General features: G+C 35.3%; 1 protein-coding gene across 1 annotated transcript in view; it reads left to right on the plus strand.

Annotated features, from left to right (window-relative positions):
- LOC6050573 (laccase-4) overlaps positions 1–27,121 on the plus strand; it is a 169,713-nt gene that overhangs the window by 23,022 nt on the left and 119,570 nt on the right. Inside the window, exons 2-3 of the mRNA XM_038261295.1 lie at positions 12,429–12,480; positions 13,180–13,344. Of these exons, the coding sequence (XP_038117223.1) occupies positions 12,429–12,480; positions 13,180–13,344 (217 nt within the window). The remainder of the gene's footprint in view (positions 1–12,428; positions 12,481–13,179; positions 13,345–27,121) is intronic.

Consider the following 27,121-nt stretch of genomic DNA (forward strand, 5'->3'; position numbering starts at 1 on the left):
TTCATGTTTTAATCCTGAATGATTTTTTTAAAAATCTATCGTTTTAAAAATTGAATGTTAAATAATGTAATTTCGTCAAAATTTTCATCAAACAATTTTTAAAAATAAGTTATAAAATTTTCAAAATTGACTAAAGCATAAAATTGTAAAAATTACGATAATAAAGGTATCCCATACTTATTTCAAAGTTATAATTCACTATTTTCTTACAGACTGGGCCTTAAACTTTTGTCGCACTTAGAAACTTTCCCCATCGGGAACTCATGTCATTTGGATTATGAATCTTATTGATAAACATCTGATTCAGGCAGACCAAAATGTATAATTTTTCAAATTTGTGTCCCCCATTTTGAAAAAAGTTTTGCAAATAATAATTAGAATTTAAAAGAAAACACAAGTGAGCAATTCCAGCTCAAATCAGGAATATTTCTGGTACTTTTGTACCCGACCCTCTCCGATTTCAATGAAACTTTGTAGACATGTTATCCTAGTCCTATATGAGCCATTTTCTGTGTATATGGAGCCAATAGTACTCGAAAATAACATTTGAGGAGGGCGTAATGTATTTACATATATTTTTTTATTTTGTAATTTAAAAATTACTGCCTGAAATAAAATACATCTATAAGATTTTTTGATTTTTAAGTCTAAAACTTGAATTTAAAGGTGATTTTACGATTTTTTTTCGTTCAAAATTTTTGAGGAAATAGCCTAAAATGTTGCCAAAAGACTGACAAAAAATGCAGGATGGTATGTCTCTCCTAAAAAAATACAAAAAATCATTTACTAAAACTGTTTTTTTGAAAAATGGTCTAAACGTCAAAATTTTTAAAAACCAGTAGTGGGGATCGATTTTCCAGACAATTTTACATAAACTGCCCATAATTGAAAATTCGGCTATTATGCCAAATCAAGTATTCCGAGAAAAACGCGTTTTAGTGTTAGTCACCAAATCTTTGTCAAGGCAATTTCCCATAAGAGTGGCATATTAGCCGTTTTGTTTTTTGAATCGGCAGCCAAATCTAGACACTATTTTAGTGAAATTCAAGTTTCAGAATATGCCTTGGAACATCCTCTACCATTTGGTGCTAATATCTCGTTTTTGCCAAAAGTGGATATAAGCCGTTTTTTCATTGGTGGGCAGTAAAAGTCTCCATATTGACCATTGTCCTATGTCCAATCCTTGGGAAGATACAGCGGTTTTAAAAATAAAAATAATGAAAAAACGGGTTTTTATGTGGTTTTTGGCAATTTCTATATGACAGACTTGGTTTTTCAGTCTCGTAAATATTTTTACCGGAAAGCTCGTCCAATTTCTCATAAGTCTGTCGTATAGAAATTGCCAAAAACCACATAAACCCGTTTTTTCAACATTTTTATTTTTAAAACCGCTGTATCTTCCCAAGGATTGGACATAGGACAATGGTCAATATAGAGACTTTTATGTAAAATTGTCTGGAAAATCGATTCCCACTACTGGTTTTTAAAAATTTTGACGTTTAGACCACTTTTCGAAAAAAAACAGTTTTAGTAAATGATTTTTGTATTTTTTAGGAGAGACATACCATCCTGCATTTTTCGTCAGTCTTTTGGTAACATTTTAGGCTATTTCTTCAAAAAAATTGAACGAAAAAAATCGTGACATCACCTTTAAATTAAAATTTTAGACTTAAAAATCAAAAAATCTCATAGATGTGGCGTGTATTTTTATTTCAGAGTATTTTTTTCAGAAAGCCCGTCCAATTTCCTACAAGTTTGTCTTTAACCACTTTCATCAAGAGATAAAAAATCCGAAGGGTGCATGGCTCTCATCATCTTATCATCTTGATTATTCGGTGGTACATCTTTTCCACAACTACACTTGCAAGTGTAACGTTACACGTTGAAAAATGATCTGTCACTTTTTGTAGATGGGAAATGTGTATAAACAAAGCAAAATTTTCGCGGGTGAAGAAAGTTCGCAAGGGAAATAGATTTTTTTGCGATTAATCCATCTCTGTTATTGAGATATGTAAATTGCAATGAAAACCTTATGGATAACCAAAAAAATCAAATTATTCGCTCTACAGCATTGCCTTGGTTTTCTCGATTGCGAGATTCCTACTCGAAACTAGGTGTCCGAAGGCTTGATGGTTGAGGCAATTGCAAACCTCTTTTTACACCTAAGCTTCCATCCACCCCGGGATTCGAACTGACGACCTTTGGATTGTTAGTCCAACTGCCTACCAGCGACTCCACCTGGACTGAGCTATCGACTTAACCTTCTATGTTAGACCGGGGCCAAAATTTCCTTCCCCGTCCGACGGAAGGCGTGATCAGACAAATATCATCTCGAAAAATGCCACCGGGACCATCTGGGATCGAATCGAATCCCGGATATTATGGATAACATTAACTGAAAAAAAAATTGGTTTGGCCCGCAAGCTCATGAAAACTTTAAATTTGGCCCGCAACACAAAAACTTTGAGCACCCCTGGTCTAGAAGGTCAAATTAATAAATTCATTTTTCGAGTGATTTTAATTTTTAAAGCAAAAAAGAGTTCATAAATAACATTTAATCAAAAATTCTTTAAAAAATCCACATTTTTCAATGTAAATAAGTTTGATTCTGAATTATTTTTTGTCTAGTTGAATTGATATCAAAATATCCAGTTTGAAGTGTTATTGATACAGAGTCAAAATCTATTTTTAGTAAAATTCTAAAATCTTTATTCATAGAAAATGTGTATTTTTTTTGATTCATGTTTCAAAATTAGTTATACATGCAACCTGTTTAAAAAATCGTGACTTTAAGAAAAGTATTAAAAAAAGCAATAAATTCCCAAAAAAAAGTTGATCGAAAAATCAGATTTCTAAATTGACGACTCCGACGACTCCGACTCCAGGTGCCCAAAAAGACCCGGCTCCACCGACTCCGGCTCTGACTCCACAGCTCTAAAATTATTTTCAAGCATAATTTACTTCGAATTGATCACTGTCTTAAATGACAGATCCGTGGATATCTGGAAGAAGCAAAATTTTATTATTCACACGCGTTCAATAATAAATGGATTTGAAATAAATATTTATTGAAAAAGAAAAAAATATTCGATCGTCCAAAGTTTAGACATAGACACTTGTCAAAATCATTTGGGTCGGTTTGATGGAATCTGCAATCAACCAGAATTGTCATTTTTCATTAGAACAACGCTTTCATTTTAAAATTTCGTGTTTCTTGTAACTTTGCAGAGTATTTTTTTTTTAGCGTATGCCAATTTTTTACAAAATGTAGACAATTACATAAAAATTGATATTAAAATTTAGGGGTTTCATTATTCATCACGAGTTATCGTGATTTTACGGAAAGAAAGTTGTAAGTAGGCGGAGACTGACCAATTTATCACATTGATCGTGTTCTTAACATAAGTAGTCACATGAACCTGTTTTATTTCAAATATTGAAGAATTATATCTCAATATATAGACGGATTCTTTTCTGTGTTTATAATACCAAATTTAAGATAGTTTGCGGTGTATTTCTTTTAAGAATGTTAGAGTGAATGTTTTCAAATTTATCGTCATAAATTTTCACAAAATTGTTTGATACAATTCTTAAACACTTTTCACCATCTTCCACCGCTCGGGACTCGCGCCCGACAAAGCTTCACGCGACTTGGAGCGCGCGGCGCGGGTAACGTACGAGAAACCCGCGCCGGCAGGGGTGTTCTCTCATTGTCTACCACTGTTAATGCTGCACCTGAACACCACAACCACCATTCGATCGTCATCCGACAGCTCTAAACTACTCCATTGAAGCGGCCCCTTGCCTCCCCCCCCCCCCCCCCCCTTCGATTCTGCTCCAAAGCAAACAAGCCCCACAAGATCAAGCCTTCGACCGCCGCCGCCGCCACCGCCAACACCTGGCTCAAGGAGCACGCGAAAAGTGAGGAGAGGGAGAGAACGCGCGCGCGCTATAATAAAACAGTTCACTTTCGATCTCGTTCGTGAGAGAGCTACAACAATACGGTACCTGCCGCCGACGAGGTCTCCAAGTCTCGCCGGAGCATTACCAGTGGAGGTAGGGGTCACTGGTCGAGTGCCCCACTTGGGGCCGGGCCCCAAACCTGGCGTTGCGAGCGAGCGACGTTGCGAGAAAAAAGAGCAATGCGAGAGCGAGCACGTGAGCTGGCGATTTTCGTAACGCTTCGTAACGAAAGCTAGTTGAAGCTCGCGAGAGCGATTGGGGCTTGATTATCGTGCTCTCTCGTTGGAGAAGGTTGCGTTGGAGAGCGCTCAAATCGTAACGCTTCCGATTAGTGGCAGTTAGTATTATAAATATAGTTATTTTCTTAAGTCATTTTTTTGTAATTGTTCTAATTGTGTGCCATTTATTCCGTCAATAAAAAAATCAAAACAAAAAATAGTATGATAAAAATAAAACATATTTTGAGACGATGTGTTATGCAATAAAGTTTTTCACCAAATTTTCAAATCATAACAATTTCAGGATGCAAATTATTCTAAAACACGTTTTTAAACGTTTAATGCCCCTGGAATTCGTAATCAGGGGGTGTATACCTTTTTTATTTGAGTTTTATTTCCATAATAAGTTTTTTCACCCTTGAGAATTTAAATTGTATAAATTGATAACAAGACGAATAAACATTTCTAGAATCATAAATTTTTAAACGCAATCGACTAAATTAAAAAGAAACAAATTCTTTTTTTCATAAAAAAGGATTTGTATCATTTCTCGAATGTGCTTTCGATATTTTTTAAACTATCCAACAATAGTGTATTTGATCAATTGTAAATGAAAAACTGTTTCTCTTAATATGAGAATAAAAGTGTATAAAAATATGTGACTTGACTGGATAAAGAAAATCTAGCCATGAAATGCTGACCATGAAAATATAAGCTATTTTATTGAAGACACTACAATCCGAGCATGAAATCTACGTCTTCTGTGATAATTTTTATCAAAAACATCAGAGTTGTATTGTTAATTTGATTTTGGTTAACCGCGGTGGATTTTTTTAAAAATAATTCGTTGGCGTCGAACTGTCAAAAATTAATCACGGTCGATCGCGGTGGATGCTTTTCTACCACAGTTTTTTTGTGTAATCAAAGTGGTAGATGCTTTGGTGGATTGTTGACAGTTCAAATTATTTCAAGAAAATCTACCGCGGTTAACCAAAATCAAATTAACAATAAAACTGAGGGCAGTTAATAAAAAAATGGCTTTTTGAACGTATTCTGGGAAAAGTCAATCTTTGTTGATTTCAAAAATAAGATTATGGAATTTTTTATGACTTAATAAAGATGCAAATTCAAACTCAAGCATCTTTAATAGCGCAAGACAGTTCTTATGCGAAAGATATACAAATGGCACTACAAATGTTGAAAAAAAAAATCAAAGAAATTCTTATGAAATTAGAAAATTAACCTACTTTTTTGTTTTTTTTTTCATGTTATTTTGCCTGCCTATTCTGAACATGCCCTCCAAATTTATCAAAGTTCTCAAAATATTGATGTTTGGTTATGGTTTGAGATTGTATGGGTTATGATATGGTTATTTCAATATTTTCATAGAATCCTAAAATATGACCCACAATCAATATTTTAACCATTAGGGTTAATGTTGAGGACAGATTCAGATTCAGCGGGAAAAAACATGAAAAATCATAAAGTTGCATTCAGATTCAAAACAGCAGAATTTTTCGGAAAATTCGATTTCCACCTTTTTACCATCTGGACCACTGTGCACAAGGGTGACATAAAAAATGGACAATAGGAACACCCCCAAGCTCGATTCCTTAGGTTTGAATAGGTATCTGAGCCAATTTTAAGCAAAATCGGTTAAAGTTGATGGGTGACCGTTGAAGTTTGTGTGAGAAAAATTTAGCAAATTTTGGGAAAATCATCACTACAGATATTTGGCCAATGCTTTTTGCCTTCCTCACCGCAATGAGGAAAGGCTATAAAATCACTCGAAAAATGAACTTCTTTATTAGACCTCGTAGACCCACCTTCACGTATACCTATCGACTCAGAATCATATTCTTCTGAACAAATGTCTGTGCGTGTGTCTGGATGTGAGTCCGTGCACCGAAAAATATGCACACGATTATCTCCGGATTGGCTGAACCGATTTCAACCGTTTTGATCTCATTCGATCCGTCTTGGGGTCCCACAAGACCCTAGTTAATATTATGAAGTTTAGAAAAGTGCTTCAAAAGTTATGCTGAATAAACGATTTCGAATAAAAGGGGTGGTTTTTGTAAGAAAACCCGTCATGCTATACGTTTTTTTAAAAGGTATTTAAAAGACCTTTCCAACTAGCTCAAAACATTGAAGATCTGACAATCCTATCAAAAGTTATGAGCACTTAAGTGTTATTTATACACTTTTTGGAGGCCGGATCTCAAATATTTTGATGAAAACGTTGTCCGGATCCACCATACGACCTGTCTTTGTATAAGTAATCAAAGGACCTTTCCAATGAGCCTAAAACGTTGAAGATCTGACAACCCTATCAAAAGTTATAACCACTTTTTAGGCCAGATCTCAGATATTTTGATAAAAATAAGTCTTATTTATACTCTTTTTTAAGGCTCTGTTGTGTAACTTTATGAATGTAAGGAAGGCACCACCCACCTAAAGGTGGATTAAGCAACGTTTTTTTATTCAAGTTGAGTCTTCCCTCTCTGAAATAAAAGTTTGAAATAAAAAAAAATATTTTTTTATTGAAATTGTTAATAAGGTACACAATTTTTATGTGAACATAAACTAAAAAAACACTTTTTAAGTTTTAAACAAATTCTGAATATTAAAACCATCGATCGGAAAAAGTTTAAAAAAAATCAGGAAAATATTAACTTTATAATTTTTTTAAAGTATTGCCAATTTTTTTCAGAAAATTTGCATTTTTTAAGATTTTTCATTTTTTATTGTTTAATTTGAATGAAACTTTGCCTAACCATTCCCTATGTCAAAAGAAGCAATGTTGCATTAATTGTATTTCCATACAAGGCTCCATACAATTTTGCAGGCTGGTCAAACAAATTTAGCATGTTCGAAAATCTGTATCTTATCGATGTAGCGTTTTCGGCAAAATGTAGGATATCATTAGAAAATAGAGAGAAAAAAAAAACTCGATTATTATTGTGATTTTTTATCACTTTATGTTTAATTCGCTAAATACGTTTTAAAATATTTTATACAATTTTTTATTTTTTTATTTTTTTTAGGGGACTCAAAAGTCATATTTTGCGCAAGAATGGTGAAAAATCTGGCACTGGAAAATATCTTAAATATTTTCAAACAAAATTCGAAAATCAGCTTTAAATGCAAATCAAATTTGTAATTGAAAAGGTTTTGATTCAAATACAAAACAATCCAATAGCTTCTGAGTTATAGCAAGTTGATGGATGCAGGCTCATCAGACTAGCAGTCCCAGATCAACAAAAGTAAAAGGGAAATTTTTAGTAAGTACATATTCTTTGCACTTCGAGCATATTTTTGCAGGGGTGCTTTTAACACGAAGAAATTGCAAAAAAACTGAACGTTTAAAAAAATTCACCTAAATGTGTTTGTTGCATGAAAACTGTGCAATTTATCAAAATCTGTGCTGAGTAATTGCCAATTGCAGATTTTACATTACATCTTAAGTGTTTTGAAATTTTTCGACAATTTTGTAAATTTATTCCAAAAAATAATCCAAAAAATTTATCGCTCCCCTTTAAAAATTTGCATCATACTGTACTCTAGCACAAAAGGTGCCTTTTTAGTGAACTATGACTACATGCTTACAAAAAACTAAAATTAAAAAAATGCGACTTAAGGAAAAAATGCGGGGTTTTTCTTTTATGTTTCCAATGTCATTCTCATGACCTGCACACGGTGCTCAAAATACCGTTATTATGAAAAAAAATATGCACTCCGAGATTTTGGGGTCTATCGATACCTTACACCATAGCGCATCTCTGTGCAAAAAATAAAAACATTCGCTGATGTAGTTCTCGAGATACAGCCCTTTTAAGATGTTACATCCGATTTTTAATAAGAAAACCAAAACATCAATACAATTTCAGCACTTCAAAGAATATGCATTTCGAGATAAAGGTTTTTGCCATATGACTGTCAAGTATCTCTGGGCCAAGTTTCAGAAGGTTTGCTAATGTAGTCGGAGATACAGCCATTTTAAAAGTTATTACCGATTTTTCAAAGAAAATCCATGAAATCAATTTAATTTCAGCATTTTAAAGAATATGCATTTCGAGATAATGATGTTTTTGCTTCATATAACCGTCAAGTAATTCTGGGCCAAGTTTCAGTAGTTTCGAGATGTTTTGTACGATTTTTTCAAAGAAAATCCATAAAATTAATACAATTTCAGCACATTAGAATATGCATTTCGAGAGGTGTTTGCTTCATATGACTGTCAAGTATCTCTGGGCCAAGTTTCAGAAAGTTTGCTGATGTAGTTTTGGAGATACAGCCATTTTAAAATGTTATTTCCGATTTTTTCAAAGAAAATCAATGAAATCAATACAATTTCAGCACTTTAAAGAATATGCATTTCGAGATAAAGGTGTTTTTTGCTTCATACGACTGTCAAGTATCTCTGGGCCAAGTTTCAGAAGGTTTGCTGATGTAGTTCTCGAGATACAGCCATTTTAAATGTTATTTCCGAAAAATTGGAAAGAACATTTTAAAATGGCTGTATCTCGATAACTACATCAGCAAACCTTCTGAAACTTGGCCCAGAGTTACTTGACAGTCATATGAAGCAAAAAACATCATTATCTTGAAATGCATATTCTTTAAAATTCTGAAATTGAATTGATTTCATGGATTTTCTTTGAAAAAATCGGAAATAACATTTTAAAATGGCTGTATCTTGAAAACTACATCAGCAAACCTTCTGATACTTGGCCCAGATATACTTGACAGTCATATGAAGCAAAAAACACCTTTATCTCGAAATGCATATTCTTTAAAGCGCTGAAATTGTATTGATTTCATTGATTTTCTTTGAAAAAATCGGAAATAACATTTTAAAATGGCTGTATCTCGAGAACTACATCAGCAAACCTTCTGATACTTGGCCCAGAGATACTTGACAATCATATGAAGCAAAAAACATCATTATCTTGAAATGCATATTCTTTAAAATTCTGAAATTAAATTGATTTCATGGATTTTCTTTAAAAAAAATCGGAAAAAAACATTTTAAAATGGCTGTATCTCGAGAACTTCATCAGCAAACCATCTAAAACTTGGCCCAGATATACTTGACAGTCATATGAAGCAAAAAACACCTTTATCTCGAAATGCATATTCTTTAAAGTGCTGAAATTGTATTGATTACATTGATTTTCTTTGAAAAAATCGGAAATAACATTTTAAAATGGCTGTATCTCGAGAACTACATCAGCAAACTTTCTGAAACTTGGCCCAGAGTTACTTGACAGTTATATGAAGTAAAAAACGAATCTATGACATTTCCCCGAAACCCACATTCCCGAAAAGACATTTCCCCGAATGCCACATCTCCGAAAAGACACTTTCCCGAAACGCCATTTACCCGAAAATCATTTCCCCGAACAATCCTTTTCCCCGAATGGCCACATCCCCGAATGGCGACTTCCCCTAAAAACCATTTTCCCGAATGGCCACTTCCCCTAATTTTCCACATCCCCGAAAATCATTTTCCCGAATGACCATATCCTCAAAAGACCATTTCCCCGAATGCCACTTCCCCGAACCCGGTCAGGTGGGTATGCCCGTTGTCCAGAACCGCGCGCCTGACCAGATTCGGGGAAGTGGCGATCAAAGAAGTATCATGTTCACAATTGAACGTTCATAAAATTCCGAGATTTTTTTTCCGAGCTTCATTTAAATTTTGAATATTTTCCAAGTCTATGAAGTTAAAGGATTCGAATTCCGGACTCTGAGATTTTGTTACTCCAACTGCCTTTCAAAAAGAACTGACTTCGCCCAATCCAACAATAACTCCGACTATGACAAATGATGTAGAGAAGGAGAACATCTTGAGCAGGTACATATTTCTAATGAACAAATCTAAATAGCTGCGTGCCGCTTAATACATTTGTCTATTTTTCTCATTTCGTCGCAGTCGAGCTAACTTGTCGTACGTCGATTTTGGGCTAAATTGAATTAAGAAAGCCATTTTGTGCAGCTCACAATGCCTCATCTTTTGACCTACATAGATACCCAAAATTTGATTTCAATTCTGAGATATTCAATAAAAACCGAAAAATGTCGTCTCGTGCTAACTTGACACACTCTGAAAATTGCTGTAAGTGCGACAACTGGCCAAAGAGGTTTCAGATTAGAATGCGTTTGACACACGTACATGTCCGACTACCGTGAACGTTTGTAATTATAACTCGGGACCTCAGCAACCAAATTCAAACAACTTTCAGGACAATGCACAGAATGGTCAACCAAATTAAAAGTGTTTGTTATTGTTTACATAGTGTGCTCTATTTTTCGTTTATTAAAGGTCAAGCACTTACACGCTTTTTTTCTCGGAACGTCAAAAGGGACAAATGACAAGATAGCACGACAGCGTCGATTTGATACATTGATCATTTCGCTTTTTTGCATTTAGTTGAAAATCAAAATACAGTCCAGACTCGGTTATCTAAAGGCCTTGTCAAAAGTTCACTTCGGGTAATAACCCCTAAACTACTTTAAAGTGATTTAGTAATTTAAAACCCAAAATGGCGGTGATAAAATATTAAAAAAAAAATGCATTTTGTAATTCAATAATCAACTATTTAGATTTTAAATAAAATCTAGAAAAAACTGATTCCTGCGTTTCGAGTCGTCGCTTACAGATATCGTTGCTGTGCAATCCTTACCACGTGGATACCGTTTTGGAAATGTGCTTAGCTGAAAATTGCCCATACAAAGAAATCTTTTTTATTAAACGTTGATGATCTCAAAACCCCGCTTTCTTGAAGTTTCCGTGTGGTTTATGAACGGCCTTCTACGGTTATTTGTTTTTTATTTATTTTTTTTTCATATTTAAAAACACACGTAGGAGAATTTAAAATAAGGTCATACTTTTGTAAAAATATCCCTAAAAAACAATTTAGTTTATATCTAAGTTAATATCATTCGGGAAAATGCAACTTTCGGTGAAATAACCATTCGGGTATATGTAAAATCGGGAAAACGAAAATCCGGTAAAATGGCCATTCAGGTAAATGACATTCGGGGATATGGAATTTTCGGGAAAATGATTTGCGGGGATGTGGAAATTTCTGGAAAATGATTTTCGGGGATATGGAAATTTCGGGAAAATGATTTTCGGGGAAATGGCATTTTCGGGGAAATGATTTTCGGGAATGTGGAATTTTCGGGGAAATGATTTTCGGGGATATGGGATTCGGGAAAGTGCGATTCGGGAATAAGGGATAAAACCGCAAAAAACATATGAAGCAAAATAACATTTTAAAATGGCTGTATCTTGAGAACTACATCAGCAAACCTTCTGATACTTGGCCCAGAGATACTTGACAGTCATATGAAGCAAAAAACATCATTATCTTGAAATGCATATTCTTTAAAATTCTGAAATTAAATTGATTTCATGGATTTTTTTGAAAAAATCGGAAATAACATTTTAAAATGGCTGTATCTTGAAAACTACAACAGCAAACCTTCTGATACTTGGCCCAGATTTACTTGACAGTCATATGAAGCAAAAAACATCATTATCTCGAAATGCATATTCTTTAAAGCGCTGAAATTATATTGATTTCATTGATTTTCTTTGAAAAAATCGGAAATAACATTTTAAAATGGCTGTATCTCGAGAACTACATCAGCAAACCTTCTGAAACTTGGCCCAGAGATACTTGACAATCATATGAAGCAAAAAACACCTTTATCTCGAAATGCATATTCTTTGAAGTGCTGAAATTGTATTGATTGTTTTGGTTTTCTTATTAAAAATCGGATGTAACATCTTAGGAGGGCTGCATCTAGAAAACTACATCAGCGAATGTTTTTATTTTTTGCACAGAGATGCGCTATGGTGTAAGGAATCGATAGACCCCAAAATCTCGGAGTGCATATTTTTTTCATAATAACGGTATTTTGAGCACCGTGCTGCAACTTTGCCGAGAACACCAAATCGATCAGAAAATACCTTCTCTTGATACGGATTATGGAATACTCACAAAATTGTATAAAAAGCTAATAATGCCAAATGACAATGGGAATGCTACGCAGACTCAATTTCATAGTATATTCTGCTATGAAATAAAAATTGTTTGATCTTAATCTTGACGTTATTAGCGGAATTAATAAATTTAAAAATTCATGAAATTAACTAATTTCAATTCATAAAGCGTAATGCACTCTCACCTTCATTCTCTCTCTCTTCCTCTCCACCTCTCTTTCCATTCACAGCGTTACATCGGAGAGCCACTGCTGCCGCCGCCGCCGAGCCCACCGATCGCGGGTAACGCGCGCGCACGGGGGAGCCCCGCGATCGACCGTTGAGACCCAGCCGATCCGCAACCGAAGTTGCCAGGTACAGAGAAAGGTTTTATATAGTGATTGCGGGCTCGATCGCGAATTCAGTCTGAGCACAGAGGCACGGTGGATCGCGTGTGAGTGTCGTCGCCCGTTACCGATTCTGTGGTTGTGGTCACCGAGGTGCTCCCCCCGAAGGTCCAGGAATTCCCGAATTGATCCAGGAGTCCCGGCGTTGTTTTGCTGAAAGTTCTGCAAGAAATGCGCTTGCTGCAGCGGCGAGGAAATTGCGACTTTGACTAAACTGGACTGTGGAGGACTCCAAGTTGCGAGTCGTTCGCCGAGGTCTCCCCACCTCTTACCCGTGTGGTTCGAGCGGAGTACGAGAGCTTGATCCAAGCCGGACTAGCGGGTCGCTGTTCATTGCCTTTGGTACCTTCCGAGGGGTAACAACTCGTGGTGGTTCGTGGTTACGCGTGGATTGTCCAACCTCCGGAGCAGTGTTGCGTTGTTGCGTGGACATTCCGTCCCAGTGGATTGTCGCGGTGTGTAACGGCGGAAGGTCGTTGAAGATTTTTTTTCGAGGTTTCAAGTGCGAGTGTTACGGTAGTGATTTCAGAAGTGATCTGATCGGGATCTTGGTTGTGATCAAGTGTGATTTCTGAGGAAGCACAACGCTACGCAGGAAACATGATGGTGGCCATAGACTGGCGAAATAGTGCAAAGATGAGGGCACTTGGTGCCGTTGTAGTGATGGTGGCCATGGCCGCGTTCCAGGTTGATGCAGTGCGAGTGGGTCAGCCACCGCTGGCCCCGTCGGTGACGTCGTCCCGGCGAATCTCTCCTACAGGTGAGCGATCCGATCGAGTCTGCAGGATGAAGTGATTTGGGAATTGTGAGCAAGGTGGTACAGTGGGCAAGTGATTTGAATGATGGGAAAACGAAATGAACTGATTCGTGAGAGACAAAAATGTAGATGAAGCTGAAACTATTCCTCAATGATGTAACATGAATAAAATCTTGGATATTATTTAAACATGAGAGACTTTACAAAGGATCATCAATCAAGAAATCTCTGTAAATCTAAAATATAAGATATTTGTGATTGGCAGTGATCGCTAAAAACTGTTTATTTCACAATAAAAAGAAAATCTAGCGCCATTCAGCAACACTCTCAAAAACGTATGAAAAATAATTGGTTAATAAAAAAGCTTAAACAAGAGATATAAACCTAAAGCAAACCAAAAAAAAACAGAAAATTATTTTAGCATGTTTTGTAAAAACTGTAATTACTGTAATAATGTAAAATAATTATCGAATTATGAATCATTAATGTTAAAATAATTATACTCATGCATGCAATTTTTTGTTATTTATTTAATGCAAACAATGCATTTTACAATGTTTCAGTTAAATGTTTTAGAAATTTTGTCGATAAAATTTGAAAAAATATATTTTTTGTGTTTCCTCTTATTTTTGGCCCACATAAAAAATATTTGAAATGAATTTATTGAAATACTGAAATAAAAGCTTGGTCTCAACTACCTGAAAAAATCGATTGAATTGATGGCAAAATATGTTTTAACTCGAAATCAAATTTCAAGTTTTTCAACCCAAACGGAAAATGCTCTGCTCAAAAATTGCATAAGAAAATTTGTAGAGAAAATGTTTGTTACTAAGGCTGAATAATGTTTTAAACCCTCTAAAAATTTGAAAATTTGATCAGATTCAAACAAACATTTGATTGAAATGTGTGTAAAACTTTTAGAATTTTAAGCTGTGTTCAGTATTTTATTTTATGGAAAAATACTATAATTTAAAGGGTTGGATTGCTATTCCACTAAAAATTTTGATTTTTACACCGATTTTGTGAAAAGTCAAAACTATAATTTATATTTCAAATCTCATTTTCTAAAAAAAATATGAACATTTAAACAACAAGCCATGGTCTTAACATTTGAACGAAAAACGTGTTTGAAAGTGCATTTTACATCTGCCCAGTTGTTTTGCAATCATTGGTTTTTTAAAATATCCAAGTATTGAAGAGATTTTTTTTCCCCGAAAAAAAAAATTTGCGGTGCCATACATTGATATTTCACAAAAATTGGAAATATTTTTTTATAAATCCAGACATGCTAAACATGATTTTAAGCGCAGGAAAGTGCATCTCTAATTGTTTTTAGTTGGTAAGACTTATATTTCCCTTAAAATTTTTAAGTTTTTTGAAAAAATGAGCTTTGAAAAATATTTGCAACGGCCTCATGTCTTTTGTTAAGCTCAGGCCTGCCCAACCTTTTCGGCTCAATTTTCACATTTTTGATCGTTAAAATTACAATTGCCTATTTTTTCATAATTTATTTGATGGAATCGGTTCTCAGATGACCAGTGAACATAACTTTTCAAAAAGTTTGAAAAAATATTCAAACAAGTCGATTTTATCTGCATTTTTTGTCAAAAATCAATCCGGCCCGCGGGCCTGACCAATTTTTCACTTAAAAATTACATAAAACGACATGCAAAAATATTTTCTCAAACTTTTGTCAAAATTATGTTCACTGGTCATCTGAGAACCTATTCCATCAAATAAACCATTAAAAATGGGCAATTGTAATTTTGACGATCAAAAATGTGAAAATTGACCCAAAAAGGTTGGACAGGCCTGATTTAGCTCTTAGCTTTTAGAAAAATGTAATTACCAGGTTCTAAACAGGTCCCAGTACCGAATAGGATCTTATTGAAATAATTTTATGAAAAAAATGTAGGGGAGGGGGGGGGGCACAACCTTGAAAAAAAAATCACTGACCTAAGCCAACCTTAAACTCGACAAAGAAAAATGCTTTTTTAAGCAATTTGACCGTATTTTTGTTCCAAAGTGTTAACATTTTATATTACCAAATCATTTTCAATCATTATGCAATCACAGAAATTCTGCTTTAGGAAAATTTGAAAAATTCTGCTTTGAAAAAATTGAAAGTTCCACTTAATTTTAAAAAAAATTAAATTACAAGCCACAGTGTCAACATTTGAATGAAAAAAGTGTTTAAAAGCGTTTTTTTTCACCAGCCCAGTTGTTTTGAAATCATTCATTTCCAAAATTTTAAAGTATTAACAAAAATAATATTTTTGCGTAAAAACACAGTTTTTGCGGTGCTGTGCATTGTAATTTCATAAAAGTTCAAAATATTTTTAAAAGAGCCAAAACATGCTTACTATGATTATCAATGCAGAAAATAAGCATTTTAAATTGTTCTGAGATGATTAGACTTCTATTTTCATTGGAATTTTGATGTTTTTTGAAAAAAATAATTTTTTGCCCCCTAATTTTTCGGACTGATTTCGAAGAGGGAGGGGGTCGGCGACGTAAACATATAAGTTTAATAAATTTCAGAGAAAGTTTTATTTTAAATTAACTTCATTTATGCTTTGGGAGCTAATAATAGCAAATAATTTTCAGAAAGCATTCACCCTCAAATAATTTGTTGATAGAAAATATATGATGTTCTTTAATTCATAAATTATTTTTTTCAAGGATGAAATTCTTTAAATAAATTGTTTGAAACAAACGATTTGTTTATTAAATAACCATCGGTAAAACTAGTTTTGAACGTTTTAAAAAAATGTCCAAAATATATTTTTTTAATCTTTTAAAATGCTCATTTCCAAACTCTCCAAAAAGTGATCATCTAGCCATTAGCTCTCCAAACCCTGCAAACCTAACCTCTAATAGCTGTCCACGGCAAACGCCTTTTTAATTAATTTTTGGACCCCCGTCCATCATCACCATAATCTGTCCTATAAGCAGAAATCAATCCAACAGCCCAGGTTACATAACCCTAGAGGTCTCTCTCTCAGTCCAAACATAGCATTAGGACCCCCCTCGGCCGATGATGATGATCAACTGCCAAACTCACGTCAAGTGACACTCGCATCGCAGATTGGATCGATCTTGATGCCGCGGGGTTGTTATTTCTTGAAAGTCATCGAATTACGACGGTCATTAGACGCCGGGGTACTCGGGGTGACGGCTGCGGGTAGGTTTCAGTGTATTTTCAAATTTGTGACTAATGATCGGGTAATGATGTGCGATTTCGGTGTGCGTGTGGTGAAACACGTGCGATTAAGCGGGGGGAGGTTTTAAGTAGTTAATGTTAACTTGAAAGGGGGCAAGCCTGATAAGCTTAGGCTTACGTTTGTAAATTTCGATGTGGCAAACATGTTAAACAAAAAAAGCGAATATCGGCCTTTCCCAAAGCAACTTTCAACCAAGTTTTCTTGCAACTGCAATTAACTGCTACTTAAATGCAAAAAGTCGCGACCAACACAAAAAACTAGAACACCCACAGTCCCAGGTGAAACTGGGGTTCCCAGAAGAAGAGGAAAAAAACCGGCTCTCACACACGCCAACCACGTGTGATTGTTATCGGGCTCGATTTCGCACCCCACATTTCACCCACACTATCGCACAACATAGTTTTCCAACATAAACCACCTTCTTGGCCCGGGCAGGGTGGTACCACAGTTGCGACAGTGTGCAACGCGAATTGGAAACGTGTGATTATAATGTACCTTACAGGCACAGACAAAAAGATGTAAATTTTTTTTGAAAACGTTTAAAAATATTTTAACTTAAAAAACAAAATGTTTTTTTTACAGAAAACTTGAATAAAAATTATTTGTAATTTATTCAGAGGTCTTATTCTATAAATCTATGCTCCACACCACAAGTTAGATATCGAGGAGTCCACCTTGGTGCTTCTGACTGAACCCATTATTACCAGTCGCGCACTCAGTGCCATACTGCACCAAATCGACTAGTCAGTCCTACCAACCAACAAAAAAACGCTACAAAAAAGCGAATTAAATAATCGCTGCCACCACCTTAAGCGCAGTGACTAGGAAAAACTACCTGCAAATGTAGTGCCACCCACTCGCGGAGCGAAATCTGCGTGAAAATTTTCTGCAACCACCGTTTCTTGCCTCTTTTTCTTGTTCACAAGACCCTTGGCGCAAAAAGCCCTAAATCAGCCCTCTAACCTAACCAGGTGCAAAAAGTCGGCGACGGCGGTGTTGGGCTGTCTCGCGGTGATCCCATTGAACTGCAGTGCTGCCAGTGAGAATGACAACTAAATAGGTTATGTAATGTGGTGGTGGTGTTGCACCTGAACCCACCTGGGAAACAAGGTTGGGAGAGGCCAGGGTGGCGAATCTTGGTTGGGAAAATTTTAAAGTGGCATGGTGTAAACTTTTTCTTAAATTATCAAATATATTTATATTTACTAACAAAAAGTTTGGATACAAAAAACAAATTTACAAATTTTGAAAACGCAAATCCAATAAATCATTTGAAATGTCTTTGCAAACATCCTTCCAAACTTCTTTAAGCCCTGACCGATGGTAATTATTATGGCTGTATATCGTTTTGGATAAGGAAATTTTAAATTTATTGGAAATAGTTGTGATTAATTTTACAACAACTTAAACTTTCAAAACTAACGAAACACAACTTTAAGCTTATTAACAAGTATCTAACATTTCTTAAGTTTTTTTTTTCTTAAACTCGTTTTATTTTCAAAAATTACATCTCTTAAAATGTTGAATGAGTTTTTGAAAATATCTTTTAATTTTAAGAACTTTGCTGAGTTTCCTTTACAAAGTTTGTTTTTCCATTGAAAATACTGAATCTAGAAACTGTTAATTGAATCAATCTCAAAATAAACAACACGAAAAAATCTAATTTTGATGTGAATTTATAATTGATTTACGTGATGATTTTTCCAATTCATGAAATTTTAAATTTACCTATTTTTCTATTTTTTTATGCCAAAATCGGGAAGCAAATGGCTTAAAACAGGACGGCACTGTATAATGTTTTTTTTTTCAGTTTGCTAACAAATAAGTTAAAGTTTAAACACAATTTTTGTTTGAAGTTATTTAAAATTTAATGTTCTATTTTGCCTTCTATTTGCCTAAACATTTTAAAATAATGATGCAAAAAAGTTAAGAAAATCCTGTTCTTAAAAATAGGAAATTACCTGAAAATTAAAAGAGAAATTCAGTATTTTTGGTGGGTTTCTCCTGAGATTGTTTTTTTTTCTCCCATTTCCAAGCATAAGGAAGAGGCAGAACTTCATGCAAACTTCCCTTTTTGGGGGTTGGAAGGTTAACTGTAAATTTCATGCAGAATCCTGAAAATTAATGAGTTATCTTTATATTTTTTTAGCGACCAAGTTATTTTCACTAAAAATTCGCAATAAATTTAAGGGTCCAACAAAAAAAAAATTAATGTCATTGTGCCAAATTTTGTTTTCAAGAGAAAAACTAATTAGCAAACCATTTAGGACACATGCACTAGGATGGCTCAAGTCGGCCAATTTTTCAAAACATGTTTTTCGGTTGCTTTATGGCCTCTAAACAACCCCCTAAAATGTAGGAGCGATTGGTTGCGTTGTATGGGAATCAGTATGGAGAAATCCTCTTTATTACATTTTGATTTTTATCATTTTTATTTTTCACTAAATTTTTCAAACCAACACAATAGCGTAAAAATTCAGTAAATTCTCTAAAACTTTCCCGAAGAAAGTTTTGTGCTATCTTGCACCTGTCAAAAGATACAGCGCACTCAAAACTGGTCTAAAACTCGATTTCCGAGCAAAAAACACGTTTTAGACCAGTTTGGAGAACGTTGTATCTTTTCACAGGAGGGGGGTTTATTTTGAGGCCCAAAAGACATCAATTTTTTCTGATTTGACATTATCATTTTTCGAATTTTCCATATAACGACGAGCCAGTCTTAAATGCATCTTTATCGGTTATAGTTTTTGACGCTATTAGTGGAATCCTTTTAAATCACATATAATAATATTCCCAAAAATCATAAAAAATTATCACCGATACCAAATATATTACCAAACATCGATAATTTGACTTTTTGGCTCAACTCTGAGACAGCGGGCCAAATCACATGGAAAAAAAAACATAAGGCTGGTCAATTTTCGAGTTTCGTGAGGGTGGTCCCTTACACTTTTCCGATGAAAATTAAACATTTTCAAATTAAGATATCTTGAGTTTAGAGGATAATACTTCTAAGAATTTTAAACGTTTTTAGTGCAAGAATGCATTAGTCACTTAAGATTTGGCATGTTTTTTTTCAAAATTCCCAAAAAAAATCCTGAAAAGTTAGACTGTGAAAAACACTCAAATCGTGAACCACCCTAATTTTCAACCAAGCCAATTGTTGTTCCCTTCCAACATTGAGATCTCATGTTAACTTATAACCATTGAAATTTCAACCAATTTATTCAATCCAGTCACAAGTAATTTCTATTATGTAATAAATTACCATTTTTAACTGGAAGGGAAAGTGTAAATATACTTTAAAGGAAAACCAAATTTAATTTTGGACTTTTGAAAAATATACTTGTTGAATATTATCGAAAATTTGGATTGAAAAAAAATCCTCAAGTGTAAAAACCGTAACATTACACATAAAATTATGTAAATTTATATATATTTACAAGTATCCCGATGTAATTTTATTTTTAACTGTTTTATCAGCAGCCGAATTTTGTCAAAATAAAAGATCAGTCGCAAAAACGTGATTTTTTTTTTCAAAAAATTGTGCAAGTAGAAAAAGTTCATACAGTACAGGCAAGTAATTTCTATTCATGAATTTACTTGAATGTATGTACCATTTAATGAATTATCCCAGTTTCTAATCATACCAAAATCTATTAAGCTGATTATGCATCAAATAAAAAAAATACATATGAAAGTGAGTTACATTACACAGAAAAAAAATGATGGTAATATTCATCAGGAAATGGTAACAGATTTTGTGGCAAAATAAATGATAAATTTTACCCCAGAAAATGATGAATTTTCATCAGTTTTTGATGAATATTCATCAGGTTCTCATTTTTACACATTTTTTATGTAATATTACACAAATAAAGAGGTTATATTCAACCTACCAAATTTTCAATATTCCAAAATTCAACTTTTTTTCTGTGTAGCAAGGTGCTATTTAAATATGTTTCTAATAAATTTCAAATTCAGATTTTATAATTTAGGGGCCATTGGTTTGGTAACTTTTTATTATTTTTGTTTTTGTGTTTATAATGAATCATTAAGCTGGTAGAAATTTTTTCTACAGTTTTGGTCTATTTTTTTAACTTCAAAATTTTAATGGAAACTTAAGTGCAATCAAATGAAATGAATTTAAAATGCATTCCCCTGCGTTTAAAATAATTTTTAGAGTATTTAAATTAGGGAAAAAATAATTTAAATATTTGAAAGTTTTGGTTTAGCACCGAAAATTTTATTTTTTGCTAAAATTTTTGTTTTCGTCAAATCTTACATTTTTTTTAAACTAATGATTGCAAAACAACTGAATAAGTGTAAAACGCATTTTTAGCACTTTTTTTCATTAAAATTTTGAAATATTTCTGTAAGTTTTTTGAAAACTTTTTCTTACTCTTGTATATTCCATAGTTATAAGTAATATTTTTTCGATTGAATTACGATGTAAATCACAGCTGAAAGGAACACCAAAACTCTGTTGTGTACCTAAATGAACTCATTGTAAAATGATTATTCACAAATAAAACCGAATTTTTATTTTTTTTAAATTTTGAAATTATGGCTTGTTATTTCAATTTTTAAATATATTTTTTTTGCCCCCATCTCGACCTCGTTCAGAGACGAGCGACAAAAGCTTTGAATTTTTTTTGCATAAGCCTTACGCGGAGAAAAAAGAGTTCCCAAAATCGCGAACAAGCGTTCATGGAAATGGAAACCACGAACAAAGTGTTCAAATCCCATGGTACGTTTTTGGAAATCGTCATCCCATTTTCGTCAGCGCTTGTTCACGATTTTGGGAACTCTTTTGTCTCCGTGTAGGAATAATGGAAGAAATATATGAAATCGCATTTTTTTGTCCTTTTATCCTGAGAAAAATATTTCACAAAATAACAAAATAACAACATTAAAAAATCAAAATATTTTTGAACATTTCAAACTCTTCCAACCTTCCCTGCCTCCTAAGACAAACACCAGCCTTCCATCTCTTGCATGTCATCTCCATTTTCCCAAGAAAATCACACCGCGCCGCGCCGGAACCATTCCTAGTGCTCACCAGCGGCAGCCATCACCCAACCAGCGTGTCTTCTCCAAAAAAGGAATCTAGATCTGCCGGTCGGTTTCGAGCTTTTCTTTCAGCCCCCTCAAAGGCTGCAGCGAAACTGCAATGGCCTGCAGAAATGGCCATCGCCACCGATACAGAAACCTACTTTCCGCGCTGCGCACGCCACACGAGATTTGGACAGGTTTTGTACGCGCGAGCTCTTCCTCTTTGAAGCTGGCCCCAAAAGTGGCATCTTTGCGAGGTTTTTTTTTCCAAAACCACTGAAAGTCGCGCGTGGCGTGAAATTGCTAATTAGATTGGGTGGAGAGTTGAATGCTTGTTTTTTGGGGGAGCTTGAGGTGGTTTTTGGACGAAAAGCCTGAAGAAAAGTTGTTTTTTTGTAAGACTCCGTTGAACCGTTAGGAGCTGTGAAGCTGAACTGGTCGACGGTCTCCACTTTTGTTGATGTCCCAAGAGGGTTAGTGTTTGCCAGTGAATCGCATGCAGGCAGGTTTCTATTTGTCTGGAAGATAATATTTGAACAAGCTTTATAAATGTACACGGAGAAAAATTAGTTCCCAAAATAGTGAAAAAGTGTTCATGAAATTCGGAACCACGAAAAAAGTGTTCAAATTGAATGATACGTACCATATAATTTGAACACTTCGTTCGTGGTTCAGAATTTCATGAATATTTGTTCACGATTTTTGGGACTAATTTTTCTCCGTGCAGAGGTTTCTGATGTGTCACTTTTAGGGCAAGCAATTCAATCGTATTCAACCAGAAGTCTAGAAAAAGGTTTAGAATCGAAATCTAGATGATTTCATAAATACTGAGCACACGGAGAAAAAAAAAGTTCCCAAAATCGTAATCAAGCGTTCATGAAAATGGAAACCCCGAACAAAGTGTTTGAATTTCATGGTACGTTTTTCAAAATCGTACCATGGGATTTGAACACTTTGTTCGAGGTTCCCATTTTCATGAACGCTTGTTCACGATTTTGGGAACTCTTTTTTCTCCGTGTAAGCAATCAGTACTCATTGAACCAAAAATCAGAATTTATTTATGGTGTTGGAATGATTTCAACTCTAGATAAACAAATTCTAAGAATTGCTGAAAACCATGTTTTCCATAAATTCCACTCATTGTTTCGCAAGGCCGCACCGATCACCGTCACGGGTCACCCATTGTATTGACCACCGGCAACCTTCAAGACCCACTGCTTCGAATAGTTCACCACTCAGAACCTCTGGAAATAGTTCAAATAGCATTCCGACCGCTCTAGCGGCTACTATTGACTCTGCGCGCTCCAAATCGAAACCAGTTTTTCGAGGACCTCGCGATCAAAGTAGGGGGGACTCAACCCATTGAAATCGCAAAGTTTCGCGCCCCAGGTTTGACATTTGAAGGCATACACAGAGTGTGCCCCCCGCTCTTATGTCAGCGAGTTCCAGAATCGGCAAAGGTTGCAAACGGCAGCAGCAATGGCTTGACGAGGGTAGAACCCCCCGCCAGAACTTGTGCGCTCCGCGGCGTAGACAGTAATAAAATAATAGGAAATCGTGACATCGAACACCTTCACACTGGGTTTGGCGGGAAGAGGGGGGGGGGGGGCTTACCGGTTGTCAAATGCTCACGCTCTTCTAGTTCTTTAAGGGTTGAGTACATGTGGTTAAGGTTGCTGGAGGAGGAAATATTGTACAGTCAACAAATCTATTACAATGTTTTGCTTGGTTGCGGTTCGGGGTTGTGCAATGGAGTAATTGAATATGCGCAAAATAGTTGTAATTTGTTTGCGTTGAGTTCTGAGCAAGAAATGGCTTACAAACTCACTTAACGTGATCCGTTAGCCATCACTGACAACTTCAGAACTCGTAGCTTTGACAGGAATAGTGATTCTAACCTACATTCGTCTTGTTGACGTTTCTAGTAAAAACAAAACAAATGTTTGTTGGAATCACTCGATTTAAAAGTTGACAGAATTGACAGGTTGACAGAACTGCTGAACACTGTAGAATCTCTGGAAATTCACTTACAATAGTGCACTCGTACTTACCCCCAATAATAAAATCTCGAACAGACTCAATAACCCTAATATTACATTTGGTTCTATGATATTGAAGTCCGCAATTGTAATCAAATCTAAGTCGTCCAATGGATAAGTTCTGCTCCAGGAAACCAGCTTGATGGAATACCTAAGTCCAACTCAACTATTTCACCACCGTCATCGTACTACACAAGGATCTTACCCACGTAACCCGCGCGAGCGACCGTTCCAAATGGCCCATTAGTTCAGGACCGCGGTAGTACCCTTACCATCGACCTAAATTCTACCCCGACCGACTGCTTCATGGTGCGATTAATTGTTCCAATAAACATTCGATCCACACGGGTGGGTATCTCTGTTCCAACCTGCCACCCCACACGGAACATTGTCGACGGCCTGCACACATAATCCGTTTAAGATGTATCATTACTGATTGCACGCTGTGCGGCAGCCCCCTTCGCTGCTGTGTTGCATTCCAGAAGTCTACATTAATGACCCGCGGCGGCCCGTGAGCGTTGAGACGTTGAGAGTGCAGCGATATTGCTTTTGGACACGAACCGTGATTGTTTTTTTTTTTTGCATATATCGAGAGGGCGCCCCCGCGCTGCTTCCGCCGCTACTTCTCAAGTCAACGACGACAACCAGTTGGTGGCGGTTCATCTAACGAGACGAGATCCTGACGGGGTGGAACTGCTTGCCGCGAGGTTGAATGTTCTATGTGGAGCGAGCTGGTGTTGATTCAATACAGGCAGTTGTTTGAGAAGTGGTCACGATTAAAGCTTCTCGCTGGAAAGAACATTCATATTAGTTTAAAACACACAAGTTTATCGAGATCTATTGACAAGATTGACCGATTCATCTACAACTCGACATTTTTGAAGATGATGTCAGTACACGCTTCAGTTTTGTCAAGGTATGATTTGGGCTTCCTGAACTCGATCCAGTCCACAAAAATAAATTTTAGTGAAATCCGCACAAATAAATAAAATTATAAATTTCGGAGACATAAATGCTAACAAGTCATCTTAAGGCCCTGATAGGCATCATTCCGGATCGGCCATTTGGCGGCCATCTTTTTTTTTTAGAAAAAACATTCAAATCTTGTTTAAGAAGGTATCAATAAAAAAACGGGTTTTTTTTGTGTTGTTTGTAGAAGCGTTTTACATAAAGTGATTATATTTTCATTTTAAGTTTTGATCGGCTACTCAGTCTGGGCATAGTGAAACGCTGTTTATGCTGTCCTACGTTTCGGCGCTGATTGGTGCCTTCTTCAGGGGGAACTATTAATTATTAATTTATGGTTAGAAACACACAGTGGAGGACTTATTACAGAAACCATACATAGCGAACAAAGTAACTCGAACCGCCACAAAATGTGTGACCATAGCGACAGTGTGAGATATTTAAATTTTAAATTCAGTGTCCCTAAATGTCTTAATCTCACATTCAGGGTTGTTAAAATATCAAAATATCACCTCTCAGCAACTACAATTATCTCGCCTGAATATTCATGCCTCAAATACAACTGCTCTTCTCTCTTCATTGAAACTCTCAGCGCCGAACATAGCCGAACACGTTTTCGTGTTTACCCACTCGCGATTGACATTTTCCTTTTCTCTCTCATTCTCGCTTCCACGATTATCCTACCGCAACAGCGTTTAACCACAAAAGCCGCCACAAAACCAATTTTGCAAACGCAGTTTGAAGGGGCGTCATGCGTGGTCGGCTCCTAATCGCCATCTCGCGTTCTTTCATTGCAGTTTTCGGAGAGGTTGAGAGACTCAGCGGTGAGAGCGCATAGTCGAGGAAAAGGGAAGGAGTGATAGAGAGAGAATGACATCGCTGGGAATCACGAGACACAAGAAGAGATCTCACAAGCTATAATGACGGCCGCTATACTCTCGGATATTTTTGGTGCAGAGATAATCTATTGATAGCTTTTCTATCACTCTTTTGCAACACTGCTCACATTATTTGTTAATTTTGGTTAGTGTACCAGTGTTTGATGGATTTTATGACGTTAGCCTTAGAAAAGGCAGCTAACAAAAAACGTCAAGCTATGTATGGTTTCTGTAATAAGTCGTCCACGGTGTGTTACTAACAATAAATTATTAATAAATAGTTCCCCTCGAAGAAGGCGCCAATCAGCGCCGAAACGTCGGACACAGCATAAACAGCGTTTCTCTTTGCCCAGACTGAGTAGCCGAACAAAACTCAAACAGTCGAACTCTCATCAATTATACTATAATTTTATTTCAATTTACTATATCTGGACTCTAAATTCAGAGCCATTATTGACAGTCATTGCCCCAAAAGGGAAAAACTCCATCTACCTTAAGCAATCATGCACAGCCCGTTATTATCAGTTGCTTTATATGAGTTAATGTCATTTATACCAAAAGTTTGCATTTCTTTTTTTTGCTGGAAAATCAATAAAATTTAATTTATTCGGTCAGGGTTGCTAGGTCATATAAAAAAAACTTGGCAAGAATTTTGAGCACCAAGGGGAATACGCACACACATACACACACAGACATTTGTTCAGTTTTCGATTCTGAGTCGATAGGTATACATGAATATAGGTCTACGAGCTGTTTTTCAAAAGTTCATTTTTCGAGCAGGATTATAGCCTTAGCTCAGTGAAGAAGGCTAAAGATGGTCGAGAAACAAAAAAAAAAATCTGGAAAAATCTAGCAGATGGAAATTAAACAATAATTAATGGGAAAGGAGAGCAAGGATATGAATTGAATCAAAAGCTTGTAAAATTAAATAGAAGTTATATTTACACTTTTCTTAATAAATAAACTCCTTCCTATTTTTCATTCCTTTTTCCAATTTTTAAACGAAGCAAAATATTTATTCTAACTGATACTTCAAAATTCTGGCCTTTCATGATATATCTGGCAACACTGCTTTTGGTTGAAGCAGGTTGTATCATACCTTGGTAAAATTGATGCGTTTATATACGTCAACGTCAAAAATGTCGAGACAAGACTATTTGACACCGTCCTGTATTCCAAAATAAACTAAAAGTTATAAACATGGTAATCTCTTCCAAACCTTTATCACTACTTATAAACAAAATTTTAATACTTACTTATCATGACAAAATTTAGGATTTGAAGTCCAAGTGGAAAGTGTTTTTTTTTTTTCAAATGAACTTTTATTTAAATTTATAAAATAATAATCTCTTTATTTCTTTTTAAAGGAGCTCTGACTATACATTCCCTGCCAATTGGCACAATATTTTTCCCATACCATTCTTCATCAAAATTTTGAGATCCAATTATACATTTATACTTTAAAGTCTTAAATTTGAGAAGGGAGTTTCAAATCGATTTGATCACATTAGCAAAGTTTTGCGTTATGCATTTGACAAAATAGTGCGCTGAAAAAATAGCACAATTTTTTACCGAAATTTTTAACACAAAGAGATGAATTTCCAAACTTAACATTATT

The sequence above is a fragment of the Culex quinquefasciatus genome, chromosome 3, assembly GCF_015732765.1.
Source record: "Culex quinquefasciatus strain JHB chromosome 3, VPISU_Cqui_1.0_pri_paternal, whole genome shotgun sequence".
Taxonomy (NCBI): domain Eukaryota; kingdom Metazoa; phylum Arthropoda; class Insecta; order Diptera; family Culicidae; genus Culex; species Culex quinquefasciatus.